This window comes from Hemicordylus capensis, chromosome 17 (genome assembly GCF_027244095.1).
Source record: "Hemicordylus capensis ecotype Gifberg chromosome 17, rHemCap1.1.pri, whole genome shotgun sequence".
NCBI lineage: Eukaryota > Metazoa > Chordata > Lepidosauria > Squamata > Cordylidae > Hemicordylus > Hemicordylus capensis.
In genome coordinates, this window is record NC_069673.1 from 10,333,754 (window position 1) to 10,359,847 (window position 26,094).

Here is a 26,094-nt window from a genome sequence, read left to right on the forward strand (position 1 = left end):
TAAGGGCTGGGCATAGGGGCACACAATTGTCTGCGGGGTGTGGGTTGGAAGTGGTGCTGGGCATTTCCATTGTTCTTAGCAGTCTCTATTATTAAGAAAATGTAAACTCCACCTCGGAGCATAGGAAGCTGCCTAGCCTGAGTCAGAACATTGTTCTCTCTAGCTCACTACTGTCTACACTGACTAGCAACAGCTCTGCAAGATTTTTAGTGGGAGTCTCTCTCGGTCTTACCGGGAGATGCTGCCAGGGATTGAACCCAGGACCTTCGGCATGCTCCAACAAGAACTACAGTAAAGGTGAAGTGTGCTGTCGAGTCGGTGTCAACTCCTGGTGACCATAGAGCCATGTGGTGGGTCTTTTGGTAGAATACAGGAGGGGTTTGCCAGCTAGCTATGAGTTGATGCCTTTCAGCATCTTTCCTGTATCGCTGCTGCCCCATACAGATGTTTCCTGTAGTCTGGGGAAACATACCAGAGGGGATTCAAACCAGCAACCTCTGGCTTGATAATCAAATCATTTCAGTATTGTCTGGCAGCAGTTTCTCCGAGGTTGTAGGCAGGAATTTCTCTCAGCCCTATCTGGAGATGCTGCCAGGGAGGGAACTTGGAACCTTTTTGCTCTTCCCAGAGCGGCTCCATCCCCTTAGGGGAATATCTTCCAGTGCTCACACTTCTGGTCTCCCATTCAGATGCAACCAGGGCAGACCCTGCTTAGCTATGGGGACAAGTCATGCCTGCTACCACAAGACCAGCTCTCCTCTCCACAATTTGGAGTATATGCAAATGACAAATTGTGACCGGTGTTGCCAAGCCAAGTAGCCATGGTTGGAGAAGTTGGGGGTGGGGTTTTTTTTAGTGATTTTGGGGTGGTTGTTTTTAAAGTGGTTTTGGGGGATTCAGATGTTCGATCTGCTCATTCCTCTTGGTGGTAAGAGGGTTTTGATCAGTTTTTAGCGATTGGGGAGGGCATGTTTTCCTTTATTTTTAGGGGGTTTCGTCATCACGGTTCCTCTAACGCCCTGTTTCCCATTCATCTCTATGCCTCACCAACCACGAATCTGCCAACCACAGGTTTGGCCGGAATGGAACCCTCGTGGTTGGCGAGGGATAAAGTTAAAGTGTGCTGTCAAGTCAATTTCGACTCCTGGCGCCCACAGAGCCCTGTAGTTGTCTTTGGTAGAATACAGGAGGGGTTGACCATTGCCTCCTCCCACACAGTATGAGACGATGCCTTTCAGCATCTCCCTATATCACTGCTGCCCAATATAGTACCAGCAGGGATTCAAACCGGCAACCTTCTGCTTGTTAGTCAAGCATTTCCCCGCTGCACCACTGAAAACTGTGCTACTCATTAAACCTGTTAAAAATGGTTCCCTCCCTAGGTTTTAAAAAAGAGAGAGAAAAAGACACACTGCATATCAGAGTCCAAAACCAAAGTCCTCCGCTCTTGAGCGGGGTGAGGGTGTGAGGGGGCTGAAATCCTCCGGTTTACGTAACCAGCCGATTTCCCTGTGTCCTCAGCCTTTCATCACATGCTGCTGGAGAGGTTCACAGGGTGCGGAGGCGGTTTTAACAGCTGAGAAGAGACTCAAGCTCCCTGTCGACTCTTCCTCTAATGAGCGATCGACCGCTCCTGCCCCCCATGGCCTTTATAACCCCAGAAGAGATCCGTAAGGTAAGCAGAGAGTGCATGCAACGGCACACACACAGCTCAAGTGAGTGTATGCTAGAGTTAATTAAAGCTGCCTCTGGTCAAGCAAAGCTCTCTGCCTTCCCGGCAATTAGATTTGGCAATGATTTGTTTTGCAGGGTTCACTTCCACATCCGTTCTCTACATATTTTGCAGAGGCTGGTGGGAGATTTTTAGAAAGCCCCAAGGAAGCCCTACTGGCTGTTTTTCTTCTTTCTTCTTTCTTCTTTCTCTATGCTTATATGTTGCTCCTTCTAAGCTTGAAATCTGCTGCTCTGTTACGAGCTAATCTGCTTGGTTTCTATAACGGGCAACATGTCGCACAGGAGGTTGCATCAAGAATCTTGTTGCCTCTGGGAGGAGAGCTGGTCTGGGGGTAAAGGTGAAAGTTGAGTTGGTGTCGACTCCTGGCGACCACAGAGCCCTGTGGCTTTCTTGGTAGAATACAGGAGGGGTTGAGCATTGCCATCTCCCGCGCAGTGTGAGATGATGGAACATAGGAAGCGGCCATATACCGAGTCAGACCCTTGGTCTATCTAGCTCAGTATTGTCTTCACAGACTGGCAGCAGCTTCTCCAAGGTTGCAGGCAGGAGTCTCTCTCTCAGTCCTATCTTGGAGATGCTGCCAGGGAGGGAAGTTGGAGCCTAGATGCTCTTCCCAGAGCGGCTCCATCTTCTGAGCGGAATATCTGACCATGCTCACACATGTTGTCTCCCATTCAAGTGGGAGGAGTTCAACCCTAACCCCTGTTAACTTGGCAAAGAGACACCTTTTAATGTGGTGATTCTCTTTTATTGAGCAGGGGGAGAGCAACTGGCCCTATCCACCCCCAACACAACATCCCTCCAGTGACTGCTGCTGTTATGTTTCTTTTTAGATTGTGAGCCCTTTGAGGACAGGCAGCCATCTTATTTATTTATTATTATTATTTTGTGTAAACCGCCCTGAGCCATTTTTGGAAGGTTGGTATAGCAATCGAATGAATGAATGAATGAATGCAACCAGGGCGGGCCCTGCTTAACTAAGGGGACAAGTCATGCTTGCAGTTGCTCCCACAAAACCAGCTCTCTTCCTGTTTGGAGGGACAAACCTCCAAGCAACAAAACACAAAAGATTATAGATAGAATACAACACGCTTCCTGGAAATGGAACCATAGCTCAGTGGCAGAGCATCTGCTTTGCACGCACAAGGTCCCCGGTTCAATCCCTGGCAGCATCTCCAGGTAGGCCTGGGAGAGACGCCTGCCTGCAATCTTGGAGAGCTGCTGCCAGTCAGTGTTGGCAACCCTGAGTTAGATGGATCCAGGGGTCTGACTCAGTTAAAGGCAGCTCCCGATATGTTCCTCTCACACGTTCTTTTCTAGTTCCACAAAGATGGCTTCCTGGTTCTAGAAGAGTTTTTCTCCTCGGACGAATGTGATGCCATGAGAGCCCAGATCCAGAGGATCATTGCTGGAATGGACGTGCCGCTCTCCTGCCGCACGGAGTTTTCCACCAAGCAAGAGGAGCAGCTCCAGGCACAGGTGTGAAAACCGGTGGAACCCCCTGCCACCGCCATCACTACCATGTAAATATACCAGGTGCCGTGCTTGAAGAACCTCCCCATGTTTGAGCCAGACATAGGACAGCTTCGCAGATTACATTCTTAAGGCGTACATATCATCATGTGAATTTGCCACACATAGATAAGAGCTACAACTGTTAATTGACTTACCGGTTGGATTAGCAGCCTGTCCAGCCAGGCTGAAACACCACCAGCCTGTTCAGAGGGGGTCCCATTATCTGTTTCCTTGGTCCTCAATTAAACACTCTTAGCAAACCCTGCCTTGTTCAATTCATGCCCATAATGCTTTTCTAAAGTGGTTTTTTTTTTAATTTATTGTCAAAAATACCAAAAAAGCCATTAAAACGACTAGTGTAAAAGAACTAGATTAAAATGATTAGATCAGTTTAGCAAATATGAAAGCATCTGAAAAAGAAAACAGTTTGCTAATATATCAACCTTTCAGTAAAAGCTATTTACTTTGAGTGGGTTATGACTGATCAAGTCGTGAACAAACCTTTCCTTTGGCAATCTTGAATATTTATTTATTAGATTTGCACACTGCCCAAAACATACGTATCTTGTCAATGGCATTATGAATACAATGAATATTTATATACCACTTTTCAACCAAAGTTCCCAAAACAGTTTACAGAAATGATTGAATGAATAAATAAATAAAATGGCTCCCTGTCCCCAAAGGGCTCACAGTCTAAAAAACAATACATAAAGACAGACACCAGCAACAGCCCTGGGAGGGATGTTGTGCTGGGGGTGGATAGCGCCAGTTGCTCTCCCACTGCTAAATACAAGTTAATCGCCACTTTTAAAAGGTACCTCTTTGCTCAGTTAGCATGGGCTATTAATATTTTGCGTGTGTTTTCCTTCTGCACTTTTGAATATTTATTTATTAGATTTGTACACTGCTCAAAACGTACATATCTGGACAGTTATGCAAATATAACCATAAAATAACTTGAAACAAAAATCAAAACATTAGATCAATTTTAAATCACAATCCTAGTTAAAACAAACCCTGGGTGAATAAATTCATCTTGAAAGACCTTTTAAAAGCCATCAGATAAAAGAATCTTATACTTTTAGAGTTGGAAGGCACCTTGGAGGTCATCTAATCCATCCCCCTTTTCAGTGCAGGAAACTGTTACAGCATCCCTGACAGATGTCTGTCCAGCCTCTGTCAGAAAACCTCCAGTGATGGGGAGTCCACTGCTATGTGAGGCAAACTGTACCACTGTCAAACAGCCCTTAAAATTAGGAGATTCTTCCTATTATCCAACCTAAATTTGCTTCCTTCTTGTTTAGCCCTTCAGATATTGGAAGATGATTGTCCACTTCCTTCATCATTTCCTCCTCTTGGTTTCTCAATCCCTCTTGGTTGCTTTCCTCTGAACCTGTTCTAGTTTATCAACATCCTCCTTAAAATGCAGGGCCCAGAACGGGATAGATAGTCTCCCAAGGGAGGTCTAACCAGTACAAAATATAGTGGAACAGTTCCTTCTCGTGATCTGTACACCATGCTTCTGTTAATGCAGCCTCTGATTGCATTCGCCTTTTTAGCGGCTGCATCACACGGTGGGCTCATGTTCAACTTGTGGTCCTAAGGTACCCAATTCCTTTTTCACAAGGCAGGTCCCCCCAATCCTGTAAGATAAGTCAGCTTTGAGCTTTTCAGTAACATCCCAGGTTGAATTTCCCACTGGGTGATTGATGATGCTTCTGCTTTATCCCCAAGGTGGGGAATGTTTGTTTTCAAAGCAAATGATGTATGTCAATTTTTCCCACCACCATGCTGGCCTTTTGTCGGGGAAAAGATGCAGGTAAGTATGAACACTTGCCACAAATACTGAGCTAGATGGACCAAAAACCTGACTCTGTATATAGCAGCGTCATATGTTCCTGTGTTCTTTGTGGATGGGGCCCAGCTCCGTGGTAGAGCATCTGCTTACATGCAGAAGGTCCCAGGTTCAATCCCTAGCAGCATCTCCAGATAGGCCTGGGAAAGACTCCTACCCAAAACCTTGGAGAGTTGCTGCCAGTCAGAGTAGACAATACAGAGCTAGATGGACCAATGGTCTGACTCAGTGTATGGCAGCTTCCTATGTAATAGTTATGTAAACAAGAATAGGAATATGAAGATTTTCCGCTTCAGGTGGGAAATGCAAGACGTTTGCAACATGATTTATTTAATTAATGTTTTATTTAATTAATGTTTTATTTGTATTTAATGGTCTTTGGGCTCCCCTGTTTACAATGTCCCCCATCTTCTGTACCTGCCTGTGTGATAAGGCGCATGGCTTCATGCTTCTGAGAAAGTGAGCGTTGTCCAAAGCTTTGGGCGGCAATAAATCTGTTAGTCTTCCAGGTGCTACAGGACCTGGTCTCATAAATGTTGTTCATGAAGATGTGCCCCTCTTTTCTTTTTCCTCCAACAGGGCAGTGCAGAATATTTCCTAACTAGCGGAGACCAAATCCGGTTCTTCTTTGAAAAAGGTGTCTTTGATGAGAAAGGTGAATGTGTTGTCACGCGGGCAGGATGCGGTGTGGAATCGTAGAACGTGAGGGTTGGAAGGGGCCATGGAGATCCTCTAGTCCAGTCCCCCGCTCAGGGCAAGAATCTGCTGCAGCATCCTGTAAAGTGGGATATAAATAGAATCGGAAGGGGCCTTGGAGGTCCTCTAGTCTGACCCCCTGTTCAGTGCAAGAAGCTGCTACAGCATCCTGTACAGTGGGGTATTCATAGAATTTGAAGGGTTCTTTGAGGTCCTCTAGTTGGACCCCCTTGCTCAGTGCAAGAAGTTGCTACAGGATCCCTGGCAAGTGGCTACTCAGCCTCTCTTTGGAAAGCGCCCGAGAAGGAGAGTCCTCCACAGCATGAAGCAGACAGTTCCACTGTCCAATACTGTTAATAAATTCCTCCTAATTTCTTACCTGAATCTGCTTCCTCGGTTCTAGTCCTGCCCTCAGGAGCAACCGAGAACATTTGCCTTTTGATGGAACAGACCTTCAGATATTTGACTATCCCATCTCCTCTTCTCCAGGTTAAACTTCTCCAGCATGGCAGGGGAGACTTCAGATAAATTTATTCAGAAGCCATTCACTCTCTTGGCTTTGTAATGTTATGGGCACGCAGGGCGAATCTGCACAATAACAGGCCCATTTTTACAGATGATGGAGCTGAGGCAGAGATGGTGAATGGATCGGGTCCAACCAGGAACTTTTGTTTCTGAGCGGAGATTTTGGGTTTCCATTTCCCAGAGTTGAACAAGACCCCATCCAACGAATCTGGACATCATGGAAAGTTGTAGATTATTAAGAGTTAGGTGGCATGGTCAAAAAGTTTATTATGCACTAGCACATGGAACAGGCTCAGAGTACAAGGGGTGGTTGGATCTTGGATGTCTGGGGAACAAAAATCTTCCTACACATAGAATCCTAATACAGTACATAAAGGAGAAAACTAACCTCAGACAATTTCTATTCTTGACATTCAAGCTTTCTGCAGGTGGGATGCTTTCCCTGGGCGTCATTCAAACAGACGATTGAATATGTGAAGCTGTACATGTGTGATTGAATGACTGAATGTGTGAAGCTGCATTCTGAGATATTTGTTGTGTCATGTTTCCTTTTAATCTTGCATAAAGGGGATTTTCTTATTCCAAAGGAAAAATCTATCAACAAGATTGGCCATGGTGAGTACAAAACAGAGGTCAGGTCTTCGTGGGATTCCTTTCTCCAGGGAGTCAGTTTTCCCGCAAAACCATTTCCTGTAGTTGCAGAGAAATTGTTGGCCTGAGTTGAACTCCCATAAACAGCTTTTTCCCTCACTCCCAGATCAAATTGCCTACGTTTAGAACTCAAGTGCCATCCTAAATTCTAATTCTTTCCCCCATTCTAAGCACCTACAGTGCCCACTAAATCAGGGGTTCTAAAATGTGGGTTGCTGCAGATGGTTGGACTACAACTCCTATCATCCCCTGCCACACTGTGGGGACCTCTGGGGACCCACGTTTGAGAACCCCCTGCGCTAATGCAATGGTATTTATTTCCAAGCAAGTATGCTTCTCCACCCTTTGAGTATTTGGTCCTGATCTACAAAATTGCGAAGTGAGTTATGGGGTTGGGTTATTCATGAGGTGGGGGTCCTGAACTTACAGATACCATATCGAAGATTGTCCCATGACAAATTAGGGTGTGGGTGGGTGGAATTGACTACATTTCTTAGCAGAGACACCATTTCCCCTCTCCTCTGCTCCTGACCTGCAAATAGCTTTCTAAAGAAAATGAAAATGGAGAAGATCAGTTTCATGGTTCATGGCCCGAGAGACTCTGCAAAAGCAGGAAGGAAACAACCCCGTGATGATTTTAATTTGTGATGCCCCTATCAAACTCATCCTGCTTGGCTGAGTCACACCAGACAGATGCTAATTCTACCATCTGGATGAACAACCCTGTAGCATATATCGCTTCTAGATCAAAAGTATCTATAGATATCGCTTCTAGATCAAAAGTATCTATAGACACATGTACTGGAGAAATGCATGTTGTTGTGGTTGGTTTGTTTTTAAATGGGAAAGTAGAGTGCAAAAGAGGTGCTCCTCTTTCTTTGACAGCTCTATAGGCTTAGGGATTTAGAGGGGCATCATAGAATAATAGAACGCTAGCATTGGAAGGGACCTTAGAAATCTTAGAAGCCCCCTGGCATGGTGCAAGGAACTGCCACAGTTTCCCTGTCAGATTGCTCTCCAGCTTCTGTTAGAACGTCTTCTGCAAACGAGAGCCCACCACTGCATGAGGCAGGCTGTTCCACTGACCAACAGTTCTTTACAGTTAGGCAATTCTTCCTAATGACTAGCCTAAATCTGCTTCCTTGTCATTTGAACCAATATGTTATGGGTCAGGCTGCAAGCGTTAAGCTCCAATTGTAGGGAGTAAGTCTAAGCAAAGGGGACAATCCGTGCTCTCTGCTGCCGGACTGGCTTAATAATCTCCATGAGGACTCTGTTACGGGGAGACACAAAGGATCTAAAATGCACAAGAGATATTCTGGTAGAGCAGGGATTCCCAGCCCCGGATGTCTCAGACGCTGTTGGGCTACAACTCCCATCACCCCACCACCATGGCTGCTGTGGATGATGGGAGTTGTAGTCTGACACTCACCCCTCTGGACGAGGATTCTATGCCTGTCTTTGCTTGTGTTCCTTTGATCTTATACCTCCGCCCTGGAGAACAAATTTCACTCCTCTCTGGCTCCTTTCTCCTAGCCCTGCACGCCTATGACCCCATCTTCAAGAAAATCACCCATGCCCCAAAAGTGCAGGTGAGCCAGCGATCCCATAACTCGGCTTGATGGAATGAAATGGTGAGAGGATGGAGAAAGAACCTTCCAAACCGAAAAGACACTCCCTCAATGGCTCTATTGCTGTCTGTTTTCCCTCGGGCTGCTCATTTCTGGCCCTCCTACAGATGTCTGACTACAACTCACATCATCTCTGACCATGCGGCACTGTGGCTGAGGATGCTGGGAGTTGTAGTCCAACAACAGCTGGAGGCTGAAGTTGTGCATCCTTGTTGTTGACCCAAGACAGCCCAACATTTTTCTATAATTACTTGGGGTTGCTTTGTCCAAACTTTTGTTCTTTGAGGACACCGGCTTAAAATGTTGTTCTTGGGAGTCCCCTGGAGAGATTCACATCTCTCTCTGCCAGGGTTTCTAGAAGTTAAACATGATGTGGGCAGAGAGAGTCGAACTGTGGGTTGCTGTCCAGGTTTGTCAGCAGTCTTCAAAATGCCTGGTTCAGGTGCTAGCTTTCAAAGCCCGGTTCAGGAACCAGTTCAGACACTTGAAAAGCAGCTGTGATATATCTCATGCTGAATTTTATTGAATTTTTTTTTTGCTGGTAGCCTGAATTATATTGAATTCTTCTGGCAGCGTGGCTTTGCATTTTGCTTCTTTTTTGATTGTTGCATCTTAATACTGCCCTTTGGAAAATATCTCCAGGCAGATTACAGTAAAAATATGAAAACAATAACACAATCAAGAACACAAACATACACACACACACCCACACACACCATGGTAAAACCATAACATAATACAGCACAAAGCAGCAGCAGTTGTGAAAACAGCTCCCCCTAGAGGGAAAAGGCCTGACTAAACAACCTGGTTTTTTCTTGCCTCCTAAAGATAGTGAGGGATGCTGAGAAGCAGATGATTGCCCATTGAGAGAGCATTCCGGAGCATTTCATAATGTCTCTGTGTGTGTGTGTGTGTGTGTGTGTGTGTAAAAGGACTGCACAACTTTGCTCCTCCTGTGGTGGTTGGACTACAGCTCCCATCATCCACATCCACCATGGCCAATAGGGATGATGGGAGTTGTAGTCCAGCTACGTGGCCTGCCCCTAGCCTGGGAAATGAACCCGACTCTCAAAACTGTGTCGACCAGGGCTGCTCCAGCTTAGGTCCCCCAGTGTGATTGGACTGCAGCTCCCACCATCCTGTGCCACAAATGGCAGGGGATGATGAGAGATGTATTCCAGCCACTTTGGGGGCCCAGTCTGGAGAGCCCCTGCTACAGAGCCTTTAGCAATTTGTGATGGTTCTGGGCAGCTTAGGTAGCGATCTTTGGTCTGAAGACAAGGGATGCTGCAAGTGTCTCCCTGTTTTCATCTGGGGAAAGTTGGGTATGTGTCACAAGGGGTGAGAAACAAGTTTAAGATGCTGTGATGTTGTGCAGTTCTGAATGCTGCCATTCTGTGCTGTTCCGCAATTTTGAATTCTGCCATTCTGTGCTGTTCCGCAATTCTGTGCTGTTCCGCAACTTTGAATTCTGTGCTGTTCCGCAGCTTTGAATTCTGTGCTGTTCTGCAGTTCTGAATTCTGCCATTCTATGCTGTGCTGCAATTTTGTGCTGTTCCGAGATTTTGAATTCTGCCATTCTGTGATGTTTCCCAGGCCCTGGCAAGAAAAATTGGCTTTCAGGATCCTGTGGTGGTGCAGAGTATGTACATCTTCAAGGTCTGGTAACTAGAGCAATCTCCCCTCCCCGCCACAATTAATTAATGGGATGACCTTTGGGTTTTTCCCTTTAAACCAATTACATCTTCTTGTCTCCTCTCTCTCTCTCCCAGCAACCCGGCATTGGTGGTGAAGGTGAGTTCTGTACTGAAAAAGTATGGTCACTGTTTCGTGTGAAAGAGAGGGCCCCTGGAATATTAGGGGAGGTGGCCACCAGCTTTTAGAGTAACTTTCAATACTGTTTGCTATTCTTGAAAAGAAAAAATGAGATCCCGTTCCCCCAATGCCATTCTGTTCAGGGTGGCTTGCAACCACTGCAGAACGATAAAACAGATGCACATTCTAGGAAAATAAAAGCAGCATAAAGTTTAAAAACCAAACACTAAGAACAGGTAGAGCATGAAACAATTTAAAATGAATAGATGGTGTTTGCCTGCAGAGAGAAGGTGATGTGGCTAAGTGTCCTTCTCTGAGCAGAATTTCATGAGAAAGCTTATACAGGGCGGGGCTTTGAGTGTCTGCTTTGCATGCGGAAGGTCCCAGGTTCGATCCCTGGTAGCAGCTCCAGCTAGGACTGGGAAGGACTCCCCCCTGAAACTTTGGAGAGTTGCTGCCAGTCAGAGTAGACAATACTGAGCTAGATGGACCCAGGGTCCATACAATCATCCCTTGCCAACCACGGTTTTACCAACCATGGTTTTGAATATATGCTAATGGGCAATTGTGACAGGTCTTCCCTGAGTATCCATGTTTGGCAAGGGTTTTTTTTCGTGATTTTGGTGGGGTTTCGTGGATTTTGAGGGGTGTAGAGGTTCGATCTGCTCATTCCTCTTGGAGACCCTTGCCGTTTTTAAAATGCCTTTGAGTGATTTTTTTTTTTGGCGGCAGGCAGGGGGGTGGTGTTAAAAAATGTCCGGAGCAAAAAAAGTGTGCTTGGTCTTCTTGGTGACTCTTGGCAATATTACAGGATTTGGGGGGGGGTGATTTTTAGCAAATTTGGGGGTGATTTCCCCCCCTTTCTTTTTAGGTCTTTTTGCGGTTGTGGTTCCCCTAACCCCCTGTTTCCCATAGACTTTAATGCCTCGCTAACCACGCTAACCACGAATTTGCCAACGGCGAAGTTTTGCCAGAACGGGACCCTTGCAGTTGGCAAGGGAATGACTGTATAGCAGCTTTATAAGTTCCTGTGTTCTTTGGGGGTGGGATCCAACTCAGTGGTAGAATATCTGCTTACATGCAGCAGGTCCCAGGTTCAAACCCTGGCAGCATCTCCAGGTCGGGCTGGGAGAGACTCCTGCCTGAAACTTTGGAGAGCCGCTGCCAGTCAGAGTAGACAGTACGAAGCTAGATGGACGAGCGGTCTGACTCAGTAGAAGTCAGCTTCCTAGGTTCCTTGTCCCCTTTGCTAAACAGCATTCACCCTGGTTGGGATTTGAATGGGAGGCTGCATGTGGGAACACTGTAAGACAGGGTTTCTTAACCTTGGGCCCCCAGATGTTGTCGGACTACAACTCCCAGAATCCCCAGCCACAAAGGCCATGTCTGGGGGCCCAAAGTTGGTCTTTCTAACATCTGGGGGCCCAAGGTCAAGAAACCCTGCTGTAAGATGCCCCCCTTAGGGGATGGGGCCACTCAGGGAAGAGCAGAATGTTCCAAGTTCCCTCCCTGGCAGCATCTCCAAGATAGGGCTGAGAGAGACTCCGGCCTGCAACCTTGGAGAAGCTGCTGCCAATCTGTGTAGACAATCCTGAGCTAGATGGACCAAGGGTCTGACTCAGTATACGGCAGCTTCCCGTGTTCCTGAGTTGGGAACCAGAGTTTATGAAGGGCTTGTACAGATGTTCAAGCAATTCTCTTCTTGATTCCAGTCAAATTCCCACTTCTTCGTGATGGGTAAGCTTGTCTCCAGCTTGTACCGCTCGTCCGCTATTGTAGCCCAAAGAGCTCAGCTCACCTCAAAAGGGCTGAGTCTTTTGGAACAATGGAAAGAGAACAATCTGGAAATTCAGCACTCACGTTCCTGCACTTGACTTCGGTCACACCATTGCTGCACACATCTGGCCGGGCAATTGATCCACAGTTATATAACCCATGAGATCAGATGGCGGGGAGAAAGTTCGCATCTTGTTACACACTTTGGATTCCCAAAGTGCAATGAAGTCGAGAGGAAAAGTGTGGGAGGTACAGAAACGTTTAGCTCTTTTCCCCTTGGAGGTTGCTGACACAGTTACAGGGGAAAGCTCCTTGCCAGCTTTTCAGCAAGCATCTCCATCAGAGGCATGAAGGATGCCGTGAAATGAGAATCCAAGTTATGAAGATACTTAGCAGCAGATATCTGTATAAACTCCAGGCCGGGTGCCCCACAATTTTACTAGAGTGCAGGAAAATTAGCCTGTGGAATTCTCTGCCACAAGATTAGGTGGCAGCCAACAGCCTGGGTGGCTTTAAGAGGGGTTTGGATAAATTCATGGCGGACAGGTCTATCAACGGCTACTAGTCCTAGGGCTATAGGCCACCTCCAGCCTCAGAGGTGAGATGCCTCTGAATCCCAGTTGAAGGGAAGCAAATGCAGGACAGAGGGCATGCCTTCATCTCCTGCTTATGGGCTTCCCAGAGGCATCTGGTGGGGCCGCTGTGTGAAGTGGACTTGAGATTGTTATAATGAAAGGCGGTGTACAAATTTAACAGTAAAACCAATTTTTTAAAAAAACCAGGATGTTGGACTAGATGGGCCTTGGTCCTGATCCAGCAGGGTTGTTCTTATGTTCTAAAACCTCAGCATTCATTCAGTTTCCTGACAGTTCTTACATTTGGTTTTTTTAAAGCTCAAGTTTCTAGTCCTTATGGATTAGGTCCGCACTGAATGTGGGGACACCCTGGGGCAAATGCCAAGTTGCAAGTCAGCATCAGGGCAATGTGGCCAGCTCAGGATTCCTCAGGCCCCAGCTGTTTTCAGACTACAACTCCCATCACCCCCAGACATTGTGTCTGGGGATGATGGGAGTTGTAGTCAGCGCTTAGGACCCAAGTATGCATGACATAAAACACATTTTGGCTGAGCACCTCAACAGGGCTTCCGGTGCTTGCGCTTACTGACAAGCTCAGCAAAACAGCGTGTGAGTAATGGTCATGGCGAATCCTGACGCTGAACTGTTCAACCGCATTTTGGCTGAAATGTGAGGCTGTGCTGTCAGCAATATCCCTCGGTAGGATCGCCGTTACTGATAACGTTACAGTCAGCGAAAGGGCAAGCCTAGAGAGGAGATGCCGAAAGAACAGAATGAAATGTGCCAAACAGTGAATTAATCCCGCGTGTCCCTTTTCAATGCAACCTAGCTTGTTTTCCTTGGGGGTCCAGAAAAATCTGCTACAGGTATTGCATAGAAATTGATTAGGAAACCACATAAGTTACCAACACCTGAGTGGAAACTGAATTCCATAGTTAAGGTTCATGGGCATCATATTCTTGAGAAAGAGGGAAACCACACAAACCATGGTTTGCCTGTACTTATGGAAACCAAGTAGTGTTTTTGGAGTCTAACCATGGTTAGCACAAACCATGGGCTTTCCAGGATGTGCCTGGCTCCCGAGTTAGGGTAGGCTTCTCCTATCAGAAGAAGCATTAGAGTAAGGTAGTCATTAGGATAGGGGGCTTCTCCTGCCTTACTGTCAACATGTGAACTGCCCTAGTTCTTCTTTGGTCTAACCATGGTTAGTGCAAGCCATGGTTTGGTGTCCCATGTTTAAAAAAATTATATTTGTATCCTGCGCTTCCTCCAAGGAGCCAAGAGCAGTGTACATGGTTATGTTTATCCCCACAACAACCCCATGAGGTAGGTTAAGCTGAAATATAAGTGATTGCTCCAGAGTTAACCAATGCGTTTCAGGGATGAATGGGGATTTGAACTCGGTTCTCCCTGGTCCTAGTTGAGCGCTGTAAGCACTATAGCATGTGGTGCGTCTTTTTCTGTCGCTTTCAGTGACGCCCCACCAGGATGCGACTTTTCTGCATACCGAGCCTTTGGGCAGGGTTGTGGGTCTCTGGATCGCTCTGGAAAACGCCACGCAGGACAACGGTTGCTTGTGGTTCATTCCATGTTCTCACACAAGTAAGGAAGGAGGGTGTTTTGTCTTCTGCAAGCATGTGTTGAATAGCCCAGAAACTCTCTAGGTTCGTCTAACAAAGCCAACCTTTGCCAATTATCCCACAAAAGTTAATTGTGGAGGAGCTAGTTCGGTGGCAGCAAGCATGAATTGTCCCCTTTGCTCAGCAGGGTCTGCCCTGGTTTGCATTTGAATGGGAGACTATATGGGTAAGCATTTTAAGATATTCCCCGTAGGGGATGGAGCCGCTCTGGGAAGAGCATCTGTATGTTTGCATGCAGAAGGTCCCAAGTTCCTTCCTTGGCATCTCCAGATGCTTGTTTGGTGGTGGCCCAAAACTGGTGGCCCAAAATGGCACTACTACTACTACAACAAATATTTTCATACCACTTTTCAACAAAAGTTTGCAAAGTGGTTTACAGAGAGAAATAATAAACAGATAAGATGGCTCCCTGTCCCCAAAGGGCTCACAATCTAAAACATAAGATAGACACCACAACCGTCACTGGAGGGATGCCGTGCTGGGGGCGGATAGGGCCAGTTGCTCTCCCCCCTGCTCAATCAAGAGAATCACCACTTTTTAAAAGTGCCTCTTTGCCCAGTTAGCAGCTTCCCCAGGGCTCTGGAACATGCCCCCAAATGAAACCAGAAGCTCCCCTTCTCTGGCTGTGTTTAAGCCACTTTTGGAAACACAACTATTTCCCCTGGCTTTTAGGTCATAGTGATTTAAAGTTTGGCTGATGGTTATTTTAATTTGTTCTATATGGTTCCAAGTTTTAGTTGTTGGGTGGTATAATTGTTTTGAGTGTTGATTTGTAAACCGCCCAGGGATTTCATAGGGGGCAGTATGTCCATGCAATAAAATTTAAAAATTTATAAATGCAGGCTGTTCCTGCAGGGATAGTCAATGATATCTCACAAGGTAGCTTCCATTGCGGGGGCTTGGCTAAACTCACCCTTCAGCCCCCATATTGTCAACATTTCTTTGCAGACAGTTTCCTGCTGAGCAGTCAAATGACATTGCTGACAACCATATTTATATACCGCTTTTCAACTAAAGTTTCCAAAGCCGTTTACATAAAGGAATAATAAATACATACCCAAATAAGATGGCTCCCTGTCCCCAAAGGGCTCACAATCGAAGAAAGAAACACAAGATAGACGCCAGCAACAGCCACAGCAGGGATGCTGTGCTGGGGACGGATAGGGCCGGTTGCTCTCCCGCTGCTGAATCCAAGAGAATCGCCACTTTTAAAAGGACCTTCCTTGATGGGGCTGCCTTTTCTACCTTGTGGGCCACAGGTGGGGTCACACGGCGGATGGTGCGGGCTCCGCCGGGCACCATACCCTGCACCCAGTTCGTTGGCTCCGAGCAGGTGTACGATGACAGCCTGTTCCTTCCTGCACCGGTCGGAAAAGGTAAAAGTGCAACCAGGACAATATAAGAGGAAGATAGATGTTGGTAGTAACGCTGATATGAAGCTCCATAGGGTGGGGGGAGAGCCCAGATGCCCTGGCAAAACTAAGGGCAACCTGGATCCATTGCGTTATATTTTTTGGATTGTGTGTGTGTTGGGCTGGGGTGGGCAGACTCATCCCTCCAGCTGTTTTTGAACAACTCCTAGTGACTGGGGATGATGGGAGTTGTAGTTCAAAAACAGCTGGAGGGCCGGGTTTGCCCATTCCTGGGGTGTGTGGGGGGAGTGTTTTCCTACATCTAACTTGTGTTTTGGGCGGCGTACAAATATTTCCCCAGTGAAATAAGAGGCTCCCCATCTCTGACAGCTTTTTAAAAGTCTTTAAAGGCGCATCGGTTCACCCAGGCTTTTAGTTCATATTGTTTTCGTGGTTTTCATGTGGTTTTAAAATATTATTTTAAAAATTTTAAATTGTTGTAATGTTTTTAAACTGTTTGTTTCTGTTTTAACTCAGGTTTTACTTTCTGTTTTTATTTGGTTGTAAACCGCCCAGAGACGTAGGTTTTGGGAGGTATAAAAATATGTTAAATAAATAATACGGAAATAATAATAATGTTAATTAAATAAATAATGACAGTGGTTCCCAGCCTGTGATACTCCAGATGTTGGGGAACGACAACACCCATCACCCCCAGCTACAATTTGTGGTGGCTGAGGATGATGGGAGTTGTAGTTCACCCACATCTGGAGTACCGCAGGTTGGAACCTCTGCAGTAGGACGACGGGAAACTGATTGCGTTGTCAACCTGCAAGAGTGTGTGGAATAATCCAGAATGATTGTTCCGGATAAGATGCCGCCTTCAATACAATGCGGAGACCATGTTGGTACCTGGGCACCACACCGCTGTCGTACCAGATTGTGGTTAGCACACAGTCACTTTCTCTTCTTCCTACCTTCCTTATGAACTTCCTTCCTCGCGAACTCCTTTCTCTTCTTCCTACCTTCCTTATGAACTTCCTTCCTCGCGAACTCCTTTCTCTTCCTCCTACCTTCCTTATGAACTTCCTTCCTCGCGAACTCCTTTCTCTTCTTCCTACCTTCCTTATGAACTTCCTTCCTCATGAACTCCTTTCTCTTCCTCCTACCGACCTACCTTCCTTCCCAACGAAATTCCTTCCTCTTGACTCTTTCTGCCCTTTTAGGCCAAAATGTCCATATCCTTTCTCAAAAAGGCAATTAGCCCTCTTCAGACATTTCGTTTTATTCATGTACAGATGTCCGCACACAGGTACATGTTTGTGTGTGAACGACTCTACCTGCATTCATTAAAAAAACAACAACAACCAGTCCTCTCAAATGCATGGCACAGAGAAGACTGCTGTGCCTGCATCCAATGTAATGTGTGAATAGCTGTACCTGTGTACGCTGCAGTCTCATATCGAATGTTGAACATGGTGTGTGAATAGGGCTAAAGTGTGTGTGTGTGTATTGCAAACAGGTGGCCTGATCCTCATCCATGGCCAGGTGGTCCATAAAAGCGAACCAAACCGCTCGGAACGGTCTCGCCATGTATATACCTTTCACTTGATGGAGGCCAAAGAGACGGTTTGGAGCAAAGAGAACTGGTAAGGATGTCCTAGCTGCAGAGAGAATTCCGTGGTATGGTGGTAGGAACCTCAGAGAGGAGAAGTTGATGGCATAAACCCCTGTCCCATAGCTTCATGTGGTGGCAGTGTGTGCAGGGAGGCCATCCTGGTACTTTTCCCCCCACCAGGGTCTCACCCGGGATGTAAAGTCCTTTACTTTCCAAATAGAATTAAACTGTTGTTCACCATCCCACCAGATTGGTACAGCACTGAATATCAGACTGCACTCGATTGTGTCCCTGTTTTCTGCTTCCTCCACCCTTCCTGGCTGGCGATCCAGCCTGCTCTTCTGGCTGAATAACCACGGGAGGTTCAAGCTCTGTAGGATCAGGAAACTATCCTTGACTTCCTGTAACAGGACCCCCAAATTATTGCATCTATCTACGGGGCTGAATAAGTCTATTCTCTTAAGCCACTGAAGCACGCTAGGCGGGCGCACCGTACAGTCGTTTTTTAATTTCTTATTCACTAGACTGTCAAGCCCCGAGACGAATAGAAGTTTATTTCTTATTCACGACCATTTCTTCTTATTAGTTAATAAATAAATAAAATAATAAGAAGTTTATTTCTTATTCAATGGACTGTGGCTCTGTCAAACCATGAGACAAAGGGAAGTTTATTTCTTATTCACGACTATTTCTTTTTCTTCTTATTATTTTATTTCTTATTCACTAGATTGTGGCTTCGTCAAGCCACAAGACAAACTGAAACAGATTCAGAGACGGGCGACAATGACAGTCAAGGGTCTGGAAACCAAGTCCTGTTTGAAGGAACTGGGAATGTTTAGCTGGGGGAGAGAAGTCTGGATAAGAACATAAGAACAGACCTGCTGGATCAGGCCCAAGAAGGCCCATCTAGTCCAGCATCCTGTTTTGCACAGTGGCCCACCAGATACTGCTGGAAGCCACAGACAGGAGTTGAGGGCATGCCCTCTCTCCTGCTGTGACTCCCCTGCGACTGATACAAGAGCACTCGTCAGATATCCGAAGGCCTATCACACAGAAGAGAGCAACAGGGTCTTCTTTGCTGCCCCAGAGGGTGGAATCAGATCTAATGGGCTTAAGTGACCCATTGGATTCATCCTAATAGGTACATTAAAGGCAGGTTTTGGTTGAACATTAGGAGAGCAGATTTTAGCTGCACATTAGGGGAAAATGTCAATAGTGGCTTGACCAGGGAATCAATTACCTAGGTGGTGGGCTCCCTAGAGGTCTTCAAGCAGAGGCTGGCCAGCCCTCTGCTAGGGATGCTCTAGATTGGCTGAGCTGAACAGGAGGCTGGACTAGGCTCCCTTCCGTCCTAAGAGTCTACGAGTTCACAGTTGTTTCCAGAAGTGCTTTTGAAGTCAAGCTCTTAAATCAAATTACAGCTTGCGTCCCTTCTCCATTTGCTTTTAGCATGCTGTGTCCCAAGTGACAAGTGGAGACGGGAGCTGGTCTGGTGGCAGCAAGCATGACTTGTCCCCTTAGCTAAGCAGGGGCCACCCTGGTTGCATCTGAATGGGACACTAGAAGTGTGCGCACTGTAAGATATTCCCCTCAGGGGATGGAGCCGCTCTGGGAAGAGCATCTAGGTTCTAGGTTCCCTCCCTGACAGCATCTCCAAGATCGGGCTGAGAGAGATTCCTGCCTGCAACCTTGGAGAAGCCGCTGCCAGTCTGGGTTGACAATACTGAGCGACATAGACCAAGGGTCTGACTCAGTATATGGCAGCTTCCTATGTTCCTATGACCTCTTAATTGTCCTTCCTTTTCCAGGCTTCAGCCAACCTCCAGACTGCCCTTCCCACCTCTCTACACAGAGAACTAAGAGGCAGGTCGTGATGGCTGGTCCACCAGCACAGCAGCCAGGCACGTTGGATCCAGTTTTCTCCTCCTGAAAATCTCTGCTTCTGGCATTTTTTCCCCCCTGGGACTCAAAGGGCCCAAGTCTATGGAGGATGCTACTTCAGGCTTGTAACCACAGCTGCATAGAACATTACTCTGCAAGGCTACCAACTATATTGAGAGTGCTGAATAAAGCCTTCCTGGAAATATCCTTTCTTTGGGGTGGTGTGATGAGTAGTGATTTATGGTGATTTATATGGTGTCGTTAAGATATGGCTATACATGCGTGTGCTGTGCGGATGCAGAAAAGCGTGACCCAGGTTTTGGAATACAGCTTTGAGAATTCTGTTGTTTAAAGAAAGTTTCTAGTTCTTATCTTATATAGTCTTCACATCTTATGTCACTATTAGAACTAGAAATTTAATTTCCCTTAAAAAAAAAATTCTCAGCCAGCTGTATTCAGTAAATCCCATGTGATTTCCAGAAGAGTCGTAACCTCTGCCATGATTGGTGGAAAATAAAATACAAGCCAAGTGAATCTGCCCTTAACTCTATGCTGTGATCTCCTTTTTCAGTGTTCTGGAACCTGGTGGCCCGGGTTCCACAGCATGCCCTTTGGCCTGGCATGGCCCTGAATTTCCCTCTTTCTTCTCTCCTCGTGACTTTATGCTCAGGTTCGGCACACCCCTTCCTGACTGAAAGGCCCAGCAGCAAGGGAGGGAGGCTGCCTGATGCTCAGTGAGGGAAGGATGCTGCCTGACACTCCTCCCCTCTCCTGGATGCTACTTGACACTCCCCACCCCCTTGTCTTGGCTGGCAAGAGGAATCCTTGCTGATCTGGAGCCAATGGTGCAGTCTGTGCATGAGTCTGGAGGGCTCCATGTACCCCCCTCAGAGTACCCCCAGGGGTTCACGTACCCCTGGCTGAAAATCCCTGGGTTAAGTTCTATGCCATTTTAAATTGTAAACATGAAGCAACTCCCTTCCTGCACCTCTGGAATGAATTCAGAAGTGAAATGAAAAAGAACCAGCGACAAAAGCTGCTGCAATTGCATTTGTATTAAATATTCACTTGATCAAAGAGCAAATTTTGGACATGATCCGTTCTGTGCGCCACACACGTTGCACGGCAAGAGACCGACTGAGTCGTCCACATACCGAGACGCAGGCCATTCGCACCCTTCTCTCTATCAAAAGGGAAGTCTTTTCCTACCAAGGTCCCTAAGCCATCAGGAGTATCTGGAGGTAGAGAGGCAGGATTAAGTTGTCCACTTGGGTCGTGTAGGCTTCTAAAAGGGAAACCAAACTAATGGAGAACAGAATCCAGGAGTAGCTGGCGTTGAGATCCACAGCGCTGTCGAAGATCAGGATGACCGCAACGGCGATGATTTGGGCAAAGATTGCCGTCATGGTCCCTTCGAAGGTCTTCTTGGTTCCTGGCCACTTGATTTCCCCCACCGTACTGCCAAAGATGGAGGCCACCGCATCTCCAATGCCCACAGACAGGACCCCCGCATAGGGAGCCAAAGCCCCCGCTCTGTCCAAGGTCCCTTTGGGGGCACAAGCTCTGGGGAAGAGCCATATGGGGAGGGACATCCCGAGGAGAAGGTAGATGTGGGTCAGGATCAGAGGGCCGCTGTCCCGTTCATCCAAGAAGAGAGAGAGCAAGTGTCTGAGCATGTGGCCGAAGGGTTTGATCGTAAAGTAGCGGATGTACTCGAGAAGGATGAAGGCCGCCAGGCACACCACGGCGGCAACGTAGAGCAGCTGGCGGTCGTAGATGAGTCCCGGAACATATGTCGCCACCACAATGAAATGGAAGTATTTCCGGGTGACCGTCGAAGCCTGGTGCTTCTTCGAGCCGGACCGCTTTGCGTTTTGGTAGAAGACCACCACGCACGCCGAAGCGGCCAGCAGGGCCCAGTAGGCAAGGAGGTAAACCCTGGTCTGCGTTTGCCCCAGGAACTGGAAGAGCCAGAACAAGGGATTCCTCCGGATCAAGCGGTACAGCCAGGGCATGACGACTCCCAGGCCGAGCACCGCGGTCATCATGTGGAAGAACATGGAGGAGATCCAGGTCCCCGAGTCCATGAAGAAGAAGAGAGCCGTGAAGAAGACCCCAAGGAGGACGACGCCCACCACCACCACGAGGAGGAAGAAGTCGATCGGGTCTCCCCTGCCTTCGACGACGTTCAGCGACCGTTTAATGAGCTGATTCAGGACAAAACTGATCCCCATGAGGATAAGCAGCGCCTCTCCGGGCGTGAAGCAGCGAGGTAACAGGTATAACAAGATCATGCTGAGGTAGACAAAGATAAGCAGCACTTCTAGGACCTCGATGACTTCTGAGACAGCCAGCGAATGCTTCATGGTGTAGACGATCAGGCTGCCGGCAATCCCGGAAAGGATGCAGGTGTGGGTCGGGACGGGCTTGGTAATGCCGAGGGCGATCACGGAGAGGAAGAGGGCGATCGCCATGCCGGTGGAGGCCACGACAATGCCCAAGCGCTCAAAGTACACCATGCCAGCCGCCTGGCACCTTTCCTTCATCACGATGCCCAGCAAGGGCACGGCCATGCAGGCCGGCAAGAGGCCGCTGTTGGCCGCCGTGCGGAACTGGAAGACGGCACTGCCCAGCCGAAGCAGATGGTCCCATTTGAACTGGATGTAAAAAGCCTGGATCGCCAGGGCAATGGCGCACCAGGAGAAGCGGTCCCACACACTACTGTGGACGCACAGCACCACGGCAAACACAATGAGGGATTCCACGAGGACGGGTTTGTTCAGCATGGTGGTGGCGAGCTGTGCCTGGCGCTTCAAAAATCTCAGCGGCTGCTTTGATCCAGTATTTCCCAAAGAGAGTTTCTTGTTCCGAAGTCAAGCGTTACCTTGCATCTTAATGCTGTTCCTAGACGAAACCAAAGCAAGGGGTTAGTCATGCTACACACACACACACACGATATAAGGCTCATTCATATGGCCATCAACTGGGTAGGGCAAGCAGATTCCCTCCCAGTTTTGGCAGCTGCGTGCTCTCCTGTTTTTTGATTGTGTAGGAGGAAAAAACAAGGTAGGAGGTGCTGGCTGTGATCATCAGCTAGCCCCCCGCTGGGTAAGAGGGATTCTCTTCCTTCCTCATTCAGTAGCTGGATACCGTTGCTGGGTAGGACAGTGCCCTCCCATCAGGGGTGTTGCTAGATACCTAAAAGATCTGGGGCCTGGGCCCACAGCCCCCCTTTTGATGATTAAACTCATCATACCCTCCAGAAAAATAATTAAATATGCTTTTTAAAATCCCTAATATAATAATACAGCACCTCTGAAGGTGGAAGCAGCACAGAGCATTCTACACAATCTCAGCGGAGTATTGGTCAGCATTCTACACAATCTGAAGTTTCGACAGCTCCAGACTCTGTATAGCAAATACAGTTGCTGCATGTACACCACAGTTCTCTGCAGCAACATACAGACAAGCAGATGTGTGTCTTCAAACACCTGTGAACAGGCGTCTAGGAACCCTGGACCAATCAGATGCATTCTGCAATGCTATGTTTCTTACCTATCAAACTGTGGCCTTGGTTCAGTGGACTTGGATGTGGGGTTTGGATGTGGTAGAGCCAGGTTCAAATCCTTGCTTAGTCATAAAGCTCACGGGGCAGGAGGATGGATGGGCCCCTATCTCACAAGGCAGTTCTGAAAATAGAACAAGAGAAAGGTACATTGTTATCTGTCCACAGCATCTGAAACAGAGTGGGAAGAATCAGGAAAAAAACAACTTTGCTTTGCATGCAGAAGGTCCAAGGTTCGTTTTCTGATAGTATCTTCGGGTAGGGCAGAGAAATATCCATCTGGAACCCTGAAGGATTACTCACGGCCAATCTACGTATATTAGGATGGTCAACCTAAGGCTCTGTTGTTGGTCTACAGCTCCCATCATTCCCTGCTGTAATATGCAAGCTGTAGTCTAGCAACAGCTGTCTAGCCTCCAGCTGGCCACCCCAGTGCAGACAATACAGAACTTGTTGGACCAACGTACCTGGCACAGTATAAGGCAGCTTTCTAGGTATCTACTGTCTTTGTCTGTATAGCTGTGATCAACGTTATGAATTGATCTATGCACAATACAGGGCTTGATAGACCAATATACTGGACTCAGTATAAGGCTGCTTCCTACGTCTCTAGGATTTTTGTCTGCACACCCACGATCAATGCTATGTACTGAGTTATGTACCTATGATCAATACAGGACTTGATGAACCACTATAATACCCGAGTGAGTATAAGGCAGCCTCCTACCTATAATCTTGGCATAGTACCTTATGTGCAAGGCCCTTGGCAAAGAACCAGAATCCAGATCTTCTCCCCAAAACGTATTTGTCAATCACACCAAGCACTGCAAACACATCATCACCTCTACCCTGGTTGATAATTATACCCTCATCCAGACGACTGTACAGTGTGGACATTACGGGGATCCACCACCACAACATGCACCACCTCCCACTAATCCGGCGCTACCCCTCCGCTTACAAAGACCGAGAGACACGAGCGCATCCACCAGAGGCTCCGGGGGGTAAGCGACCGCGGCTCGCTCTCTGCTGCTGAACTACAACTCCCATCAGCCCCAGCCGCAATAAATTGTGGCACGGCATGCCGGGAGTTGCAGTTCAACAAGAGCGGGAGAGCCAAGGTTGCCTTCCCCAGCCACAATCAGTTGCGGTGGAGGAGAGGCGGACGGGACGGAGTGGTAGCTCCATCACAGCTGGGGTAGCCTAGCCGACCCCCGCTGGGGGCCATTTCTCGGCAGCCGCTCACCTCCGCGTCGCCCGCTACCCTGCCGAGCTCTCTTTCACTCCCGCACCCGGCTGGGCGCCGCCATCTTGTCGGCGCAGGGCCAAGCCGCCGCGTCACGTGACGGCCAGGGAGCGTCACGTCCACCAACCATCAACGGCTCCCGCGGGGAAGGGCGTGGCGCCCGCCGGCGTCACGTGACACGGACTGGCCCGCCGTCTCGGCTCCTCTTCCTCCTCGGGGACTGACTGGACTGAAAGGTGGGAGGGAGGGGGGAGGAGGAGGAGAGGGATGGGGTCACGTGAGAGGGGAGAGAAAATGGCGGCCGGCGGGCTGTGCGCGAGGTAAGGGCGAAGAGGAGCGCGCGCTGGTCAGTCTCTGTGGGGAAGGCGTGGGGAGAGCGGGGAAAAATTAAATTCAGGAGGGCGGGCGGCCTCCAGCCCGGGGCACGGAGGAAGGGTCAGCCTCAGTCGGGCGCCTCGAGGAAGAGCCGGGTCCCCGTGATGAGCCCCCCCCCGGGCCCTGGCCTACCTCGCAGGGTGGTTGTGAGTCGGGATGGGAAGGAGCCGCGCCGCTGGCGCAGGCAGGCAGGCTTGTGTGTCCCGCGAGGGGAGGAGGCGGCAGCAGCAGCAGCGGCAGCACGTGGCTACCTGAGGACAGGTAGAGCCGCCGCCGGCGCCGCCGCCGCCTCTTCCTCGGCTGCCGCCCTTGGGGTGAACCTGGGCAGCTGCCTTACCCTGAGTCTGACCCCTGATCCCTCTAGCTCAGGATTGCCTGCACGGACTGGCAGCATCTCCTAGGAACAGAGGAAGCTGCTTCAGCAGAGTCAGACCCTGCGTCCGTCTAGCTCGGGATTGTCTACCCAGACTGGCAGCGGCTTCTCCAAGGTGGCAGGCAGGAGTCTTTCTCTGCTCTGTCTTGCAGGTGCCAGTGTGATGCCCACTTGGCACCTTCTGCAGGCCAGCAGGCAGGTGCTCTTCCCTGAGTGGCCCCATCCCCTGAGGGGAATTTCTGCCAGTGCTCACACACCTAGTTTCCCATTCAAATGCAAGCCAGGGTGGACCCTGTTAGCAAACGGGACAATCTATGCTTGCTCCCACAAGGCCAGCTCTCCGCCTGCCCCTTATCCCTGCCCTTCCCTGCAGGAGTTCAGGACAGCGCTGGTGGCTTTTTCTCTCTCCTCAGAACAACCCTGTGAGGTAGGTTTGGCTGAGAGAGAAGCCACTGGCCCAGGGTCACCCAGGGAGTTGCTTGCCTGAATGTGGATTTGAACTCGGCTCTCCTGGTCCCAGCCCATTGTCTAACTGTCTAACTTGTCTCTCCACATTTGTGATATTATGTATGAGTCTATATTTTGTGCCTGTATCTTGTGTGTGATTATAGACAGATAGACTGATAATATGTCTGTATATATAGAGAGGGAATTTTTAAATCTGCAAATAGAACTCCATGCAAGTGTATTCTGGATCCCAGAAGGATGCTGTTAATCAACAAGAATGTGTGTGTATGTCTGTGAACAAATAAATAAATAAATAAATGTATAAACTTGTCAGTTAGTGAATAGAGCTATAATGTGCATATTCCTGCTTGTTAATCAGTAATAAATGTATGCTGTTCTCTTTGCATCTTTCTGGCAATCAGAAAATACTTGCATAGAGTTCTGTTTCCAGTTTTAAAAAGTTTGTGTGTGTATAATAAACAAACACACACACATCGCCAGTGTGTATATGTATATATCCAATTGCTTGATATTACCCTGACTATTGATAACAATAAAACAACTGATTGCTACAGTAAACCTACAGATGTCCACAGTTATACTAACTGGAAATCTTGTCATCTCATACATATCAAAATAAACCTTATCTGTCTAGCCCTGTGTGTGAGTACGCACACCCACACATATATACATGTCCATACACACACAGATTCATATTGTGTGTTTGTGTGTACATATTGTGTTTTTTTATGTCTCTCTAGACAGATACATGCCTGTGTAAAATCTGTCAGATTGGAGGCATGCAGGTTTCCTCATTTGA

General features: G+C 47.9%; 3 protein-coding genes across 9 annotated transcripts in view; 2 read left to right on the top strand and 1 right to left on the bottom strand.

The window, feature by feature from the left end:
* The first annotated feature begins 1,521 nt into the window (after positions 1-1,521).
* On the top strand, positions 1,522-19,475 carry PHYHD1 (phytanoyl-CoA dioxygenase domain containing 1). Of its 4 annotated transcripts, none has more exons than XM_053282594.1 (11): positions 1,522-1,675; positions 3,056-3,214; positions 5,688-5,763; positions 6,897-6,944; positions 8,517-8,572; positions 10,208-10,270; positions 10,384-10,405; positions 14,251-14,379; positions 15,677-15,793; positions 17,292-17,418; positions 19,196-19,475. In XM_053282594.1, exons 1-11 carry the CDS (start codon positions 1,616-1,618, stop codon positions 19,245-19,247), a joined length of 909 nt encoding a protein of 302 aa, XP_053138569.1. In that variant the 5' UTR covers positions 1,522-1,615; the 3' UTR covers positions 19,248-19,475. The 4 variants fall into 4 exon arrangements, with proteins under 4 accessions (XP_053138569.1, XP_053138570.1, XP_053138571.1 ...); XM_053282595.1 differs by having other exon boundaries at positions 5,688-5,745; XM_053282596.1 differs by lacking the exon at positions 3,056-3,214 and having other exon boundaries at positions 1,534-1,675.
* An 830-nt stretch (positions 19,476-20,305) lies between these two features.
* Positions 20,306-24,234, bottom strand: DOLK (dolichol kinase). 4 transcript variants are annotated; one of them, XM_053282589.1, is made up of 3 exons: positions 24,080-24,234; positions 22,824-22,957; positions 20,306-22,172 (listed from the first exon to the last, which is right to left on the bottom strand). In XM_053282589.1, the coding sequence occupies exon 3, from the start codon at positions 22,052-22,054 to the stop codon at positions 20,486-20,488; it is 1,569 nt and encodes a 522-aa protein (XP_053138564.1). In that variant the 5' UTR covers positions 22,055-22,172; positions 22,824-22,957; positions 24,080-24,234; the 3' UTR covers positions 20,306-20,485. The 4 variants fall into 4 exon arrangements, with proteins under 4 accessions (XP_053138564.1, XP_053138565.1, XP_053138566.1 ...); XM_053282590.1 differs by lacking the exon at positions 24,080-24,234 and adding an exon at positions 23,795-23,880; XM_053282591.1 differs by lacking the exon at positions 24,080-24,234 and adding an exon at positions 23,581-23,783.
* A 107-nt stretch (positions 24,235-24,341) lies between these two features.
* The window catches only part of NUP188 (nucleoporin 188), a 49,566-nt gene continuing 47,813 nt past the window's right edge, over positions 24,342-26,094 (top strand). Inside the window, exon 1 of the mRNA XM_053282576.1 lies at positions 24,342-24,399. Within this exon, the coding sequence (XP_053138551.1) occupies positions 24,347-24,399 (53 nt within the window). The 5' untranslated portion in view covers positions 24,342-24,346. The remainder of the gene's footprint in view (positions 24,400-26,094) is intronic.